This window comes from Pipra filicauda, unplaced genomic scaffold (assembly GCF_003945595.2).
Source record: "Pipra filicauda isolate LSUMZ 115617 unplaced genomic scaffold, ASM394559v2 scaffold121_size3267253_pilon, whole genome shotgun sequence".
Taxonomy (NCBI): Eukaryota; Metazoa; Chordata; class Aves; order Passeriformes; family Pipridae; genus Pipra; species Pipra filicauda.
This window is the reverse complement of record NW_024103674.1, coordinates 2,042,662-2,059,092: the sequence shown is the minus strand read 5'-3', so window position 1 is coordinate 2,059,092 and position 16,431 is coordinate 2,042,662. Positions and strand designations below refer to the sequence as shown.

The window sequence follows — 16,431 nt, the reverse complement described above, 5'->3', positions numbered from 1 at the left end:
CACACCGGTTTGCACACAGAAGGATCTATTTTGAACTCAACGCATCCAACTTCAGGAACTGCCACCAACTGGTGCACTGACAGACCATGAGAATTACCAGGCTTTGTAGCTCAAGGAACACCAACTCAACAGCTGTGATTCAAACTGCCAGTCCATCAGTGCTTTACAGTCAACAACAGCGAGCTGGGGAGTCATTTCTGTTGGATTCATGCAGTGCAGAGGATGAAAGGACAGCAAAGACAAAGATCTGGCTGCCAACTGAGGTGTCACAGTGCCACCTCTCCCAGTTGATAAAGCACAGCTCAAGATCTCACCTACTCATCATGCTAATCAATACCAAGGAGTCATAAGCTGGTATATCCACCCATCCAGAATGACTGAGTATAGGAAAGAAGGGTGAAGGAAGGAAAAAAGGCAACCACCACCAAGCAGAAAGGCAAAAAAGTCACCTGTGGAAGTTGGCTTGCTGATTTATTAGAACCAGGTGCTCTCTTCTAGCTGCCTCAACAGCAGAAATACTTCTCTCCACTATCAGATACTCAAGTCAGTATTAATGCATGTCTACAAAATTCTTCCAGTTTTTTTTAAACAACTCAAAAGTTACAGGACACACTGTTCTGGAGAAAATCTCAAATCATCATTGCTTGGCATCAGCAGCCTATGAATTGCTTCTTCACAGGCTGAACGTGCTCCAAGCAGTCATATTTGAGTCTTGCTGTCCTGGACACTTAAAGACTTCTGTTCACCTCAGCCTGGCAGCCCGGGCACTGACAGCAGCACTTGCAGGGAGTGAGGCTTGGCCAGCAGCTGTCACTTACAACTTGAATCACTTGCAGCCCCAGCCTGTAAAGCTGTGATAACACAGCAACAGACACAGCAGGCAGCAAAGGTTGGGGAAATTTATGTTTCGAGTATGATAACCATTGTGCAAAGAACAGTACTTAACTGCAGAGAAAGGAAAAAAATAAAATTAAAAAGACTTTCTACCCATGGTTTTACAAATTAATTCATACCTGTGTTCCATCTCTTTCATAGAGTAATTAAAAAGATGAAAGCCATCCTTCCAAGAAAGACTTATAACATCTATACCTTGCTTCCCTCAGTTTTCCCTCTCTATCACCATTTACTTTAACAGCTTGTGTCTGCAATAGCCTGATCTGCATCAACCAAAACACAGCACACGCCAGTATTTTGATAAGCAGTCTCTTTTTCAGATTGCCCCTGTGCTAATTTCCAATGCTGACACTGCCTGTAAGATGGAAAAAGGAAAGTTGGACCATCCACTGCAGCCCTGCACACCACACCACAGTTTTTTGATGAACACATCTGACCTTTTCAGAATACATATGTACTAACAATCCCAGGACTGCAGCTGAGGGCACAAGGAGCTCGAGCCCAGACAATACAGTACAAAAGGCAAACTATAATGCAGCAAGAGAACACACTCAAGTACAGCTGAGAATATCTCTACAATGCTTTACTTGCTCTTGCTCACTCTGGTGCATTTGAGATGTGATCTGTGCCATTATCGAATTGCAAATGGAAGTTTTCTATTCTCCCCAGTGGTGCAGCCCACATGTAGATCCAGACCTCAAAAAAGCAAGCCTGAGAAGTGTGGTTCTACAGTCTCCAGAGCACTCTGCTTAAAAGCACTCCTGAAAGAGGAGGTCAGATAGACACAGCAACACCCAGTGTCACGCACGAGAAGGTGGCACAGACTGGTTCATCTTGAATATCCCAGAATACATCAGCCATTTGGCACAAAAGGTCTCCACCAGGGTCAGATGAAAGTCCAAAGTACAGGATAAGCAATGTATCTCCAACATGCAGCTACTACATCAACCCTGGACAGCACCTGGAAGTGGTGCTGAGCTGAGCCAAGCAGAGGCTGCTCTGCACCACACAGGACCAGGCTCTTTGTTCACAGCATTTTCATGGCACAGCAGCAGGAAGACACTGAATACTGCAAGTGGTTTTTCCTGCCATGGGGGCAACCATGAGAGCACCAATCATTATTTGCCCACTGCACAGAACACAGGGAATGTTGCCTGGGAGCTACACACTGCAATCTATTTCCCCTAATTCTGCTGCCAACCATGACATGCTGCAGTGCCCCAGGAAAACAGCAAACCATGATTTGACTGTGCCGTGTCACATTCTCCTCACAGTCACACACAGAGGTACCAGCAGAACGAACTGCAGCAATGTTTTCAACCCCCATTCCTCCCTCAAACAACAGATGACATGATGACTAGAGTGGGTTATGAGACTTAAGAGGTCCAGTGACCAAGAACTTGGCATTTCAAACAAAATAATATATAAATAATATATATACTCCCTCTCTTTTCTCATGATGCCTGTAAACAAGGTGGTGGCAGTGGAGCAGCTTTGCAGCCTGAAGGATTCTAGGTCAGTTTGCAAGGCTGATTTCCTTAAATCTACATGTCTGCAAAGACATTTGCAATGCAGATCTAGAAATGGACAGAGAGCACAGGCTCCCATCTGAAGGAAGATATAGTGACAGATCAAAGAGGTGGAGCTGAGCACTTGCTTAAGTCTGAAGGTGGCGATTTTTAAAGGGGAGGAAAAAAAGCTTCTAAAAATGGGATGTTTACACCCACTGCTGTGCAAGATAAGAAGCCTGTGTAGGTCAGACTTACTGCTTTAAAGATCACCTTCAAGGGAAAAAAGCAAAAAACCAAGCAGCTCAAACTGAGCTGTATCACTCTGCCATGTCTACTCTTCACTATCAATCCACAGCATCTGTATATGTCAGGTCTTCCTGGATAATGATGGCTTTAGACCCATTCCTCTAGCTTTTGTACTTCAGAATAACTTAAAATAAAAATAATCTGGTTTAAGTGACTATCAGCTAGTAACTCCAAATCACTGCCGCTTATAACAAGCCTTTTTATTAATTGTACATTGCTAAAACAAAGGCCTATGGCAAGCACAGCCCTGAGACTAAAGGGCTGGTAAATCCAACCAGCCTTCTGCTTCATTCCGAGTCCAGTCACATCGCAGTCACGGCTGCACTTGACCCATGGCAGTGCTCCCTAATAAACAGGGGGAAAAGCAGCTGGAAGAGAACAAGACAAACAGTCAGGAAACACCACCAAGATACCAAGCCATGAAGTCCTGGATTTGTTAGTTCTAACAGATGCAAAGAAGCAAAAATAATTTCCCTTAGGCCTCTCTCACTGGTAAGAAGGTCACCAGAAGACTCAATGCCAGGAAAAACAACTAGTGAATGTATAGTATGTAATTCCCCAATACACCTAATAAGTTAAGGAAGCTACAGGGAAAACAGCCTTTGACTAGACAATAAATCCCAGCAGGAAACAGCCAGTCCAACAAGGACTGTCTGCACAAGATCTTGTTCTAACCACAGGACAGGCAGTGCAGCACTTAAACTGCATGAGAGGATCCAGTAATTTTTACTACTTCAGGAGAAAACTACCTTCAACGGCAAGAAAAAAATGCTGGTGATTTGAGAGTTTGTGCTGGTTCTATTCTTCATATGAGAAGCTGAGATACCAAGGAGCACCTCTGCAGAACAGGGCCTCCAAGGGAAGCCTCCAGAGTAAAGAGCATTTGGTTCTAGTAAAGACTATTCATTGATAAGCCTAGCATGAATGATTTTACATTTTACAGTGCAACCAAATCACTTTTGGTTTTCTCAACAAGACACACTAACAGCATGACATCATTAGGTCACATTCTGCTTCTGGCATCACATTGCCATCCACTTGCTCCCCGTGGGCTCCTATCAACAGCCTCTAAATAGTCAAAACAGATTGTGTTTCACAAGTGATTCCCAGCACTGTGGCTCTCCTGGCCACAATCTGCTGTCAGCCTATGCAATGTTTCCCCTGAAAATATTTTCCTTAGATATTGTTTTATTATTAGTGTAGCATAACACAGTTGCTAAGTCCCTCTCAGCACACAGTTCACAGTTACTGAACTCGCAGGATCTGCACAACCAGATGGCAACACCAGCAGATAAAGCTGGTAACAGCAGTAGGTGATCCACAAGCAACATCCATGATTTAAAGAGCATCATTACCCATGGAGAACAACACAATACAGAGGACTAAAACAGCCCTTAAGGGCTACTCTGCATAGCACTGACTGACTGTAAAGAGACAGCCATTTCCTCTCAAATTAACATTTTCTTTTACACACCACAGTGCATCCTTCAGAACTGCTTGGGTTTACTCAGATCTGGGTTCCACCGGTTACGAAGGACAGTGGACAGGTCCAGCCTTGACGCTGAACATCTTTGCTGTTGGCCACCTCTCCTTCACTCAGGATACTTGAAGCTAAGTAAACTCCATAGCACCATCTTGTGATAAGAACCAAGGTAGGCACGGGGAGATCACCTGGGGCCACACAGATCTGGAATCGGTGTCTCGGTTACACGCACTAACTGCTGTGTGCTCAGTGCCAGGACAGTCAGATCCACTGCCACCCAGGGAAGAACCAGGCCTGACATATGTGAAGTCCTCCATTCAGAAGAGACTGCTTCAAGGAGTATTTAAATTTTAGCACTTTTTAACAGTAAGAGCATAAATACACCAGAACATATGCTCGGTGGACAACATATAACAAATTCATCAGTGAATGTCACTGGACCCAAGTGAACACATTGATAATAAATCTACCAAAAGCATTCACGTTACATTATTAAAACTGACCTTTTTTTACATTTGTTTCTATTAGAAATTAATAATTTTCCACCTTTAAGTTTGGAGGGGGTTTTTTTGTGTGTTTATATGGTTGTTATTTGGTTGGTTTTTTTAAACAGCTCGGAACATAAAAAAACCCCAAATTCATTGTAAGTATGGCTTCAATTTAACAGATGGCAAAAAAAAAACCCCAAAACCCTAATCTGTGGTCTGAACAGGGCTGAGTTCAGTACCCAGCCTTATACTTCACCTACAGAGATAATCAGCAGTGAAATGCAAGAGTGGCAGTGAAAACCAAGGAAATGGCTGGAAGAAGTATCCAGACCTGGGAATACATGTCCAGAAAGGAAAGACAAGAGTTAAAGGATAAGACTGGGTTAAAAAGCTGTTGCCAACAAATGACCTTCTACAAATGAAGCTTCCAAGAAGAATAAGTCGTCAAATGACAGAAGATTGAAATGGCTGCCTGCTTCCAAGGAGATCAGAGTATGCTCCATAGCTTGTATCTGAGGAACTAATTCAGAAGTGAGCAGATAAGGCAGGAAAAGCACACACTACAGCAGCTGTACTTGGGTTGGCCTTCCATCCATCACCTCATTTTCACTGCTACAATAAACATCACTCCACTTCCCACTAGCAGCCCTTGGAGCTGCTGTACAAACATGGACAAGTCAAGAACTGTGCTACACTGAATGCCAAGTTAGGTTTTGTTTCATAATGAGGTTTGTTTCCCTCTCTTCTGCCAGGAACAGAGTTCTGCAGAGATTGAAATAAGGGGGTCTAGTTAGACTAATAGTCAGCAATTCTGGAATTCGTTTCTAGTTCTGCTTCTGAACATTCAAGTGAGAAAAAAAATGGCAAATCTGTCAAGATGATTTGCTCTAGATGTCATGTTTAGCTCAAGCACAGAGAGCTGTGCAGGCAGCAGAGAAGGAGTTACACATAGCAGTTCTGATAGTCAAAGCAATACATGAAAAAGGTCATTTTCCAAAAGCTATTCCCACGAGCCCACTGAGGAAAAGCAGAGTGACACTAAAATAATTTAGATTTATAGTTTTAGTTTACATATTTTAAATTAGCATCACATGTTTGAAATTCTGGCATTATGACATGAGGCATAAAGCAGAAAAAAAAAAGATTACTTGCCTTTCCCATCTGTTGCTGAAGCCTCTTGTAAATGTCTTATTGACCTGAAAAATAAAAATAAAGAATAGATTAGTTATAAGTTTTACACTCTCTTTCTACTGTAGTCCTCTAGATCACTGACAAGTTTTGTTAGCTCTTTATGGCTGGGGTGTGATCAGAATTAACTGTGCTTGGCACTGCACGCACTTCACCCTCATGCCCCCAGCTCAGGCAGTTAGCTCAAGTATCTCTGTTTCCTTGGGATTAAGAAAGCAGATTGCTAAAGCCCACTTCAGCCTACAGAAAGGTTTGTGGGAGGGAGGGAGGGAGCAGAGTGAGAAACTGGGGCATTTTCCAGCATAATGCTTTCCACTTGTAAAATTAAGCTGAGCCACTCTTCAGAGAGCTGCCAAGCATTTGGCATCTTACTGCTCTTTTAAGCTCTTTTCATTTAAATAGTTGATTGCAGCTTACACATCTACATAGGCAACTTATGTAACAGAAACTACCCTGCAGGAATGTAAATCCAGGGGCCAAGTCTTAGTCACCTTGCTCACATGAATCATCTCACCAGCTGCAGTGACACTACGCAGACGAAAAAGGGGCAGGATTTTATGTCAGGGGCTTCACTGCCAGTTTATGTTGGCACCCTGGCAATGCAGGAACACTGGCTGCACATTTTAAACAGTCATAGGACAGGTCACCTGAATGCATTTCTTCTTCAAATACAGTTCCTTTATGGAAAGTGAATTTTGCACCAGCCTATCACTAGGTTGGACATGTGGATTTCAGCACTAGGCAGCAAGAACTGCAACTGTAGAAGTCACTTCTATCATAGGAAATCAGTCTGACTACAAGTAAAGTTATTATCCCTGCAATTTTATTTGCCATACCCAAATATCTCAATCTCAGAGCTGCAGCATTTTGACTGGAGAGGAGGAAAGGACAAGTGAGTAGGGCAAATTTCTTGGAATACATTTCCCATTCTTGGCAGAAGGCCACCAGGACTGTGTAGGGCTCTGCCTTTCCACACAATACAATCAGAAAGGGAAGGACAGCTGAAACCCACCATCACAAGTCAAGTTGAAGCTTATTTCCACCTACTGAGCAACAGAGTTATCTAAAAAATTAGAGTAACACCATCAGGAGAGATGACCTGTTACCAGACATTTGTATACATTCTACATACATTTTGCATTTCAGAAAAAAATAGAGATACTGAAGAAAAAAGAAGAATATTCTGTGTTTACTAACCAAGGAGACAGAAGCTTCTCCATATCTTCCTTTAAACCCAGCTGTTTATCCAATTAAGACAAAATGCATTTAGAAGATAAATGTTCTAGCTAACTGGCAAGAAGCAACAATAGTGTTTATCTGAATTATCTGTGTTTTGGTCGGGTTTTATATAACCAACATTATTCCTTGCCAAGTAGAGTGGAAGGAAGGGCGGGGAAATGCTCCCTGTGGGATTATTTCTTCTCAACAGTCAAATAAACATGCAGCTACTCTGCTTGAAGGCAGCCCTGATCTTAGACAACAGTATTGTCTTAAAATTTAGCAGTCTAGTTTCTAATCTCAGTCAGTGAAGCAAAATCCCATTTTTCAATTTAGAGAATCAACACTTGTGCAAAATTCCAAGTTTCAAAAGCACTTACAGCCTGCACTGTGCTGGTCACATTTACATCACTACCCACCTTACCTTACCCCCACTAACATCCCCAAAAACAGTGTCTTCCACAACACCAGACTGAAGTGTCAAAGCTTATAAAGTTTAAAGAAAGACAACAGAATGCTTGACTCCACAGGACCACTGACTCCTTTTGCTTTGCAGTACCTGGAGCTCTAACGAGCTGTCAGTGCCCATTAATTCAGAAACAGCTCAAGCCACCAGGGCTCTGCAACCACACAACACATACAGCAACTCACCATACCACTGGAAACAGGATGGCTCCACAGCACAGCAAGTCTACCAGGAAAAGGATTTCTTTCCACAGGCCATATTCAGTCGTGCCCTCCTCTGTGGACTCTATGATGATGTACGCCACGTTCGCCAGCACCTGCACCACGAGACACGTTCCAGGGCTTCAGAAACCTCCCAAGGAGACACCAGATGTGTCTTGCCAGTTCAGCAAAAGCCCATTCAGTAACATCAATACTTTTTCTGCAGCTCTACATCAAGAAGTCACACGTTCAGCAACATCTTCACAAGGTTTTACAGAAATAAAACTGATGGGGACTTATTCCTGCTGACGTTCAGAAAATAGTTCTTTTGTTATATACTGTGCTGAATCTACTGATTTATATATCAGTAGAGAAAAAGAGAGCAAAATCTGATTGTTTTTATATATAGAAGCAGGACTCTGCAGAAGCACATACAGACAATAGTTTAAGCACATAATTCTAAATTAAGCCAATAATTCAGACAGGTCATCGACCATTTTTTGTACTCCACACCTGAGCTCTGTAAGAGCCTCAAACACTAATTCTATACTTCTGGTTTGGAGCTGGGTAAGGGATTTCATCAGGAAAGGCCAAAAAACTGTTCTATCTACAAAAAACAGAAGTGCTGCTCTCCTGTGTACTTCAGTTCCTGGACTAGGAGACTGATTACTTTGAACACACTGGGAATGTTTCCCTCAGACCCACCAGGCCTACAAGTCTTGGTTTTCTCATTTTTATTTCCAGAAGTCACTCAGGAAACATTTCAGAAGTAACAGCTTTCATTTAATTTCTCTGCATTGTAGTTTAGTACTGTTAGCCAGCCCAAATTTTGTCCAAGCATGAATACAGCCACTTGTTCATTTGCTGAAACTATTTGATCAGCATTACCTCATGCTCAATATAGAGGGAAAAATAGGGAATACTACAGAAGTAACTTCTAGCCCAGGAAATTCCAGCTCAACTTATACTGTAACCAACACAAGCAGTAAATATGTGATACTATGTGAAGTTTGCACAGCCTTTTCCCGTCTGCAAAAGCAGTTCTCCCAGAATACAGGAAATATCGACGCCCCTCAGTCCTCACCTGAAGTGGGATGACAATCATGAAAATTTTTTTGTCTTTATCTGACAGGATGTGTTTAATGAAAGCCCAGCCTGTGCCAATGAGGGCGATAGTGATGAACAGAAGGGCACCCTTCAGCCTGCAAGAGAAACACACACTGCAGTGAGAGACTTTATCACACTTCCTCTTCTGCCCAGGTTCTCTCCCACAGCCAGCAAAGCCACAAACCCAAACAAATGCTTTGCTATTCATAATTTTGGCAAGCACTTATCCATCCCACAATAGTGAAGCAGATGTACTTGCCTACAACTGTGTACCACAGAGCAGTATTAGGCTTCATTCACAATTGTCATTAAATGCAATCTTTTCCTGGGGGAGTCATCCATTCACCACCGTGAACAGCAGCAAACACAGGCAGCTGTGCCCTCTTACCATTCACACCAAGAGCAAATTAGATACTTGAATATTAGTGTGAACAAAGGAAAGCAAAGCATTTGTTATCCTTTTACTCCTCCACCCACAGAAGTGCCAATCCTCTGCAGCTGCCCTCTGTAAGTGGAGCTTTCCCCTTCACTCAGGGCTGATTGCTGATTCTTTGGTAGTGTGGCCTGAATGAGAAGACAACAATTTCCCAGTTTGCTCAGGAGGGAAGCAGCCCCACAGGCAATTCATTCTATTGTCTGAATCTATCACATCCATCTTCTGACATACTTACAGGTGAGTGATGTAATAAACAACAGCCCAGCCCTCAATGGGAAATCCCTGAGAAGAGATGTAGTGATAGTCGATCTGGAAGCAGAAAATACAGCACTTTACAAGCTGCTCTTCAGCACCCTACCCTCTGTAAAACAGATCTGCCTGACAACCACTTCAAGTTTCATTCTCCAACCAGTGTGTGCAAACCCAGCTCTGTCACATTCAGAGATCACTCCCTCCCAACACATTCTAGTTTTGTTTAGCAACGAGATTATTTCCACTTGCTGTATTTCTTAATAGTTAGTGGATGTATCTCGTACAATCTGCATCCTTCCCACACACTCCCATGCTTAGCTATAGTGAATCAACTGCATTTGGAACCCATTTATTCATTCATTGTTCAAGTTCAGTTGCATTCCCTGAACTAGAGGCTTTCTAGTTTCACTGGAAGCCAAATTCACTTCATTAGACTCCAAAAATATTTGTAGCAGCTATTTTGCCACGAACATGAAGGTGAAGATCATGGCTGGCATAAACACTGAAGGATTAAATGCTTGCCACTACCTTTGTTTATGAGATCTTTCCAGTGGAAAGGCAAAGTCAATACATTTCCAACACTTTATCTATTGAAAGTCTTAAAGCTGATAAGGTGAGGTCTGTTACCATACACCATATTACTTCACCTACAGTAGTGCCCTTGAATTTTACAAACATTCATCAAGGTTTCTATTTATTAACATTCACAGCAAGCCATGCAGCTGAGGCAGCAGCAGAGCTCAAGCTTCCAGGCCAGCCTCAGATGGCCAAAACATCAGAAATTGTGGAGCTCATTAAACCCTCAACCCTTGCTGCTTCAACACTTCAGGCCATGATCTCAGTTGTATTTAAAGTCAGAATTTGCTGATGAAAACTGAATCACTTCCACCAAAGAGCTGCAGCTCATTTCCAATGCTTCAGCATGAAGGACAGTTCTCCCTCCTCTCCGAAGCAGATTTCTCTAACAGCATGCCCTGGATTCCATGTTTCTACTTTCCCAGGTGAACAACAACAGCAGAGACATCCACGTACCGCATGGAAGACCAAGGACAGAGATTTTGTGAAAGGAAGGGCTGCCATGAGCCAGTGAATCTTAAAAACATCATTTCTGGGAAGAAAGAAAAGAAGGAGGAGCATCAATTAAAGAAAGAATCATCAGTAAAAGAAGATATTTCTTTAAAGCCTTTAAGTGTCAAACAGTCACCCCCCAGGCTGAGCTGACCATTAGTGCAAAAGGATTCCCTTGAATACTGCAGTTTCTGCAACATCCCGAACAATGTTTCAACTACATGTTCTAAACCCCTGATTTTTATACTTGGGTTAATTAAAAATAGCAATTAATACACATATCCTGCATATATAATCTCAATTGTTAGATAATTTGCTAAACATACTTCAAATGTGTATCACTCCACCCTTCAGCCCAAGTCCCTGCACCACATCACCAGGTGAACCCCTGAATACCAAATCATCTGATCACCAAGTGAACTTCAAACTACCAACAAAGAGGTTACCAAGTGAACTTCAGGCTAACTTAGAGGAAAAGCCAAACAGAACCACAGGTGCTGCTGGCTTCCTTTGCTATGTTATAACTATTAAGCAGCAGGGGTTTCAATTCAGAATTCCTATAACTTTCAACAGCAATCAACATGTTTATGGCTCTCTACTGCCATAAGTAGCCATTTCCCATATGAAAGAAGTGATCAAAATTTTCTTATTTATTGTCAAGTAGTGTTCTCCTTTAGACATGAACTAGAGGAATTTCCTATTTTTTGTCATAATATGGTTTAATATGTACACTGCATGAAGAATTTTTAACATGAGAGTTTACTTCATAACAACAGTCTGCAACAACAATACTGACAGAAGCAGTTTTCAAATATAAACTGTGTGTATTAAGCACACAATATTGAATTAGGCATTATAAGAGGAGGAATAAAAGATAAAAATCAAACAAGGTAGGCCCCTACTTGTCACTGACACCCAACTAACCTGCTTACCTGCGTTTACGAAGTATGTGGATCCATACAGTCCCAGACAGGAAAAAGAACATAGCCATGGAAATGTAAAGTTTTGGCAGTGGGATTTCACCTGCTGAGAGGTAGCTTTCAGGATTCTTTTCCGTAATTTCTATCTGAATATTAAAGGTGTGTTATGGGCACAGTTGAAAAAAGACATTTTTTTTTAAAGCACTGAGTTCACAATTACAGTTCACAATCAAATTCACCCGTTTAAAATGAGCTTTTCTGAAGCAGCAACTGTTATGAGACTCAAAGAAAAAAAAAGTCAAACCCAACTCTTTATCCTCAAGACTCTCAAAACATTTTGCAAAATTACTCCCACAAGAATAATCTCCTTGAAAAACAACTTTTCAGTTATGCAACATAACTGAGAAAGGCAAAGTAATTTTCCTAAAGAATAGTTGTTCCCTCTCCCAAACTTCACAGCTTGCCCACCTTTGATTCAGAAACAGTATCTACAATAAGCTGCCAGCCTGTTACCCTGTGACTGAGAAAATAGAAGCATTATTTAGCATCCAATTTATGCCCCCAAGTGGCTTGATTATATGTACAAGGACTTCAATAAAATAATGCATTAGGACTAGTTTGCAGTACTGAAACTCTAAGTACATCCAAGCAGGTCAGTTAACCAGGTTTTCTTCTCTTTCCAATTTCTTCAGCGGATCAAACAGCAATTAAAAAAGTTGGTCTTCTAAACATACAACTTCAGCAGCAGATTTAAAGTAGCCCAGTCTGAGTTAAGTCAGGGCTGCTAAGTTTTATCACCCACAGGCTCCCTTGCAATAGCATCAACACTACCATGTAAAAAGCAGTTCAGGGGTCTGATCTGGCTGAGTTACCTCAGTCAGTGAGAGGATTCATAACAGACTGGCTCATTTTACACCAGCATGAGCACAGGAAAGAGAAAAAAAGGGGAAAACCAAAGATGTGATAATGCCCAAACAAACACAGGACCAAACCCTTGGATATCAAGAGAGATGAGACATTTGTTAGAACATATTGCCTTTAAAATATGCATTTAACACCATAAAAACACATCTTTAATTAGGCCAGAACAAGCAATGACACTGAATTCACAAATACCAACAATTCAGATTGCAGCAAGAGCCTTAATACGTGCAACAATGTAAAGAAAAAAGTGAGCTTGAGTGCAGCAAGACACAAACAGCTGTTTTAGCTCCCATCCCATTACAGCATCTAGTCACAAGAGCTGTGTACACTGAACCCAGCCCACAGTCACTCTTCAGATTTTCCAACATTTCTACGAAACTAGTATTTTAATTATTTTTACGGTAGTTGCTTCCTTCAGAAATGCTTCTGCAGAGATTGAATCACTTCCCACCCCATATGTACACTCGTGCAGTGTGGGCTCAGTTACACTCAGGAGTTGAAAGCTGCACCTTTCAGTCTAAGTGAATGAGTTCATTCTACTTTAGAAGCCATACTCACATCCAGACTGAATCGCAGCTGATCATTAGCTGGCCCCTTCTCGCCAACACACTTATGGAAATATAGGCTGTAGAGCCCCTCTTGGCTATCAGAGCTGATGTTAAAAAAGAACTGCAATTAAAGAATAGGAAAGTCAGCATTCTTCTCATTCACAAGAGGGTTGCCCTGGTAAGAAGCCATCTCTACTGAAGCATGAAAGAATTCAGTCATTTGGGGTCACTTGGTTCCTTTCAGCAAACATGCTGTTCTAGGGGATATCAGCATATCTGGAAATTTCAACAGAATTCCAGATGCAAAATCATTGCACCCATCTTGGATTATGCACTCTTGGCTTTCCAAGCCTTTTAACTATCAGTGTTTAACTCAATTCACAGAGAAGAGATAACAAAAACTGTCATATATTTAACATGGTGAAGCATAAATTTTTGATAATACATGCCCTGAAGCATAAGGAGCTTTTCTGTTCCTCCCCCAACTATGCAAATTGTGATAGCTCTGGAAATGAGATTTGTGTCAGATAACAGAATTTAAAGTGTGTTGGTTTATAGCAACCAACCATCACAAGAGAACCAGGCTGCTGAAACAAAGCATTAATCTGGTTTCATACAGAATATCTTCCCCTTGAATCAGTCAGGTCACAGCAGTTTGTTATTAGCAATTTGGATGCACTAGTGGCATCACAGTGAACTTTAATATGCTGAGGCTCGCAGACTGTGATATTTAGAACAGCATCACACCAAAACCAGTTTAATAGCAGCTCCCACACAAAGAGATTTCCATCACTGATTCTTAGCTCAGTAAGTTTTTGAGTGGACTCTTGTTATCAGAGAGACATCTACACCAGACTTGTACTTTCCAAAGTAGTACAGTGGAGGAACTGTCTGCACACATTAAGTTTAGACCCTGACAGACGCCCTACCTGAAATGAATAAGTTCCTCCGTCGTTGTGAACAGGATGTTCTTGTTCTATAATAGGCTGGGAAAAGGAAAAGAGACCTTTAGATTTTTTTAAGCAGGTAACCAACACATTTGGCTACATCCACCAGACAATGAAAATTGCATTCTGTATATTTACAGTGGAGGCTGAGAGCAACAGCAAATACTCTCCACTTTCAGGCCGTGTTTACACTGCTGATTATACTGGAATATTCCCCCAGATTTCTTTCTGAAAGAGAAGTGCAGACAGCTTCTTACCTTGGAGGATGTTGTACTGCGTTTGGACTTCTTATCTAGAGATAAAATATTAATGGTACATTTAGAGTGCTTGCATTTAGACATCCTCACCTTTTGCACATTGTCAATACCTTACTCACATCTTCCTGCACTTGTCAGTGTGGCAGTTTCCTAGATAATCATTAACAGAGAGTCTTTCCCAGTCTCTCCTTACTCTCACAGAACTCTTCCCACAGCTGGCATTCATTCTGAATGCATCCTCAGATGCTAGGATAGGCTTCTCTACTATTACACCTTCCACAAAAGCCTACCCCAGAAACCCTTCCAACCCCTCCCATGCCAGTGCTGCAGGAGGCAGGTGACCAATACCAGACGTAGGTACAGCCATGACTTTTAATATTAAGACTGAGTACTGTTTATCTCACTGACTAATCTCAACCTGGACATGGCCTGACAAACATGTGGAAGTCCTAATTAACCCTAGGGAAGGAAAAACTTCCTAGCTTTGCATTAGGTACGGTCCCAGTAAAAAACCAAAGTTACTAAAAGCAGAGGTGACCTGCCAAGCCAGTATCTGTTCTGAACTCAAGAAACCTGAGTTGATAGGAGCCTTCAGTAGAGCATCATGTCGAGTTCACAGTTTCACTCTACTCCTATAAGAAGCTTTTCCAACATCCCATTCTACGAGGAAGCAAAAGTTCAAGACTTAAGCTTTGCTTTTGGCTCCCACACCTCAGTGCACTGCCCATGTGCATGCTACACCTTTTAACACCAGAAAAAGCAAAACTACAGCTGTCAGATCAATTATCTTCAGTGCCATCCATCCTCAGTTCTTGACTCCTTAGAACAGCTGTGCAAACTTTTGAATGGCATCAAAGCTTGTGAACATGACAGGCCAAGACAGACTCAGACTATTTCAGATCAGACTGCTCAACAGTCTGATCTGAAGCCTAAACTCTGCCAGGAAGGGATAACAGGAGCTAATCCCATTCAAGATGAGATTATAAAATTGTTTTGTCTGCTGGTGTGGATGCCAGACAAAGATTTGTGCCTCCAAGAAAAGATTACTAGTACAGTTACTTCTCCCTCCCCTAAGTGATAGACTAGATCTCAACTCTTTAGAGACATACAGACTTGTACAAATATTGGTTGGAAGGGACCTCTGGAGATATTTAATCCAACTTCTGACTAAAGCATGCCTGGTGTCAATACTGTATCACATTGGCCCTAGTTTTGTTTAGTCAAGTGTTTAAAACCTCAAAAGATAAAGGTTTACAATCTACACAAGTGATCTGCTACAGTGCTGGAATACCCACCACGGGAAGGTATTTTATTTATTTTCCCTCCTGAGACACTCAAGACTTAAGGGGAAACAGAAACTGGTTGCAATGTGTGCCACTACTAAATATGGCTTGAAATCATTGTCCTCCTAACCTTCCTTCAACTAGTTGGTGGTGGCCATAAAATTCCCCTCTTTAGCCTTCTTTTTGCCAGATAAAAGACAACCAAGTTGTCAAACCCTCCTTAAAGGCACTGAAGGTCTCCAATACTCACATTATCTCTCTGCTGGATCAACGGGACTGGTAAACACAAATCACTGAGCAGGAAGACTCCAGCCCAAAAAGCAGCTTTGTGCACAAATCTACACAAGATGTGCACTAAGTTCCAGCCCAAGGGGACCCCAAAACATGACCACAACACAGTGTTGGATGCACAGCAATGAGGAATGAACAGAGAGAGCACACACAAGTCAGGTTTAGTTGTCTTACCTTGGCCATCTGTATTTTTATTGGTCTTTGGAGGGGTTTTACCAGAATCACTGCTTGGTTCAGAAGTTTTTAGTGGTTTGGTACTTAAGGCAGTAACATTTTCCTCAGATATGAATGAAATTTTAGGTAACAAAGAAGCAGCTTCTGCAGAGAACTGTACTTTCACACTAAAAAGAAAAAACCAAGAGGTTTTATTACAAATTGAAAGTAAACCAACATTTATAAAGAAGCTATTTGTCACAGCCTGCACATAAAAAATAAAGGAAAATCAACCTTTCTTGACTTGAATTTTGTAGACAGAGAACAGGCAAGAACCAGATGGTGACTTACAGCAATGTGGCACTGAACTGTGGGAAAAGTCACACTTTACATCAAATACAACAACAGTAGAAGAAAATTAAGTTCTTCAGCTTTGGTAACCAGAGTCTCCTTAGAAACTATGCTTCCACACAAACAGTTCAGATATTCTT

The 16,431-nt window shown here is 41.6% G+C and overlaps 1 protein-coding gene across 2 annotated transcripts in view; it reads right to left on the bottom strand.

The window, feature by feature from the left end:
• The window catches only part of GPR107 (G protein-coupled receptor 107), a 43,148-nt gene that overhangs the window by 15,097 nt on the left and 11,620 nt on the right, over window positions 1-16,431 (bottom strand). For both annotated transcript variants that reach the window (XM_039388103.1, XM_027729890.2), the window contains exons 5-14: window positions 15,962-16,128; window positions 14,214-14,248; window positions 13,939-13,995; window positions 13,020-13,130; window positions 11,550-11,683; window positions 10,582-10,657; window positions 9,533-9,606; window positions 8,839-8,956; window positions 7,740-7,870; window positions 5,835-5,878 (exon numbers count right to left, since the gene is read on the bottom strand). In XM_039388103.1, coding sequence (XP_039244037.1) covers window positions 5,835-5,878; window positions 7,740-7,870; window positions 8,839-8,956; window positions 9,533-9,606; window positions 10,582-10,657; window positions 11,550-11,683; window positions 13,020-13,130; window positions 13,939-13,995; window positions 14,214-14,248; window positions 15,962-16,128 — 947 coding nt within the window. The remainder of the gene's footprint in view (window positions 1-5,834; window positions 5,879-7,739; window positions 7,871-8,838; window positions 8,957-9,532; window positions 9,607-10,581; window positions 10,658-11,549; window positions 11,684-13,019; window positions 13,131-13,938; window positions 13,996-14,213; window positions 14,249-15,961; window positions 16,129-16,431) is intronic.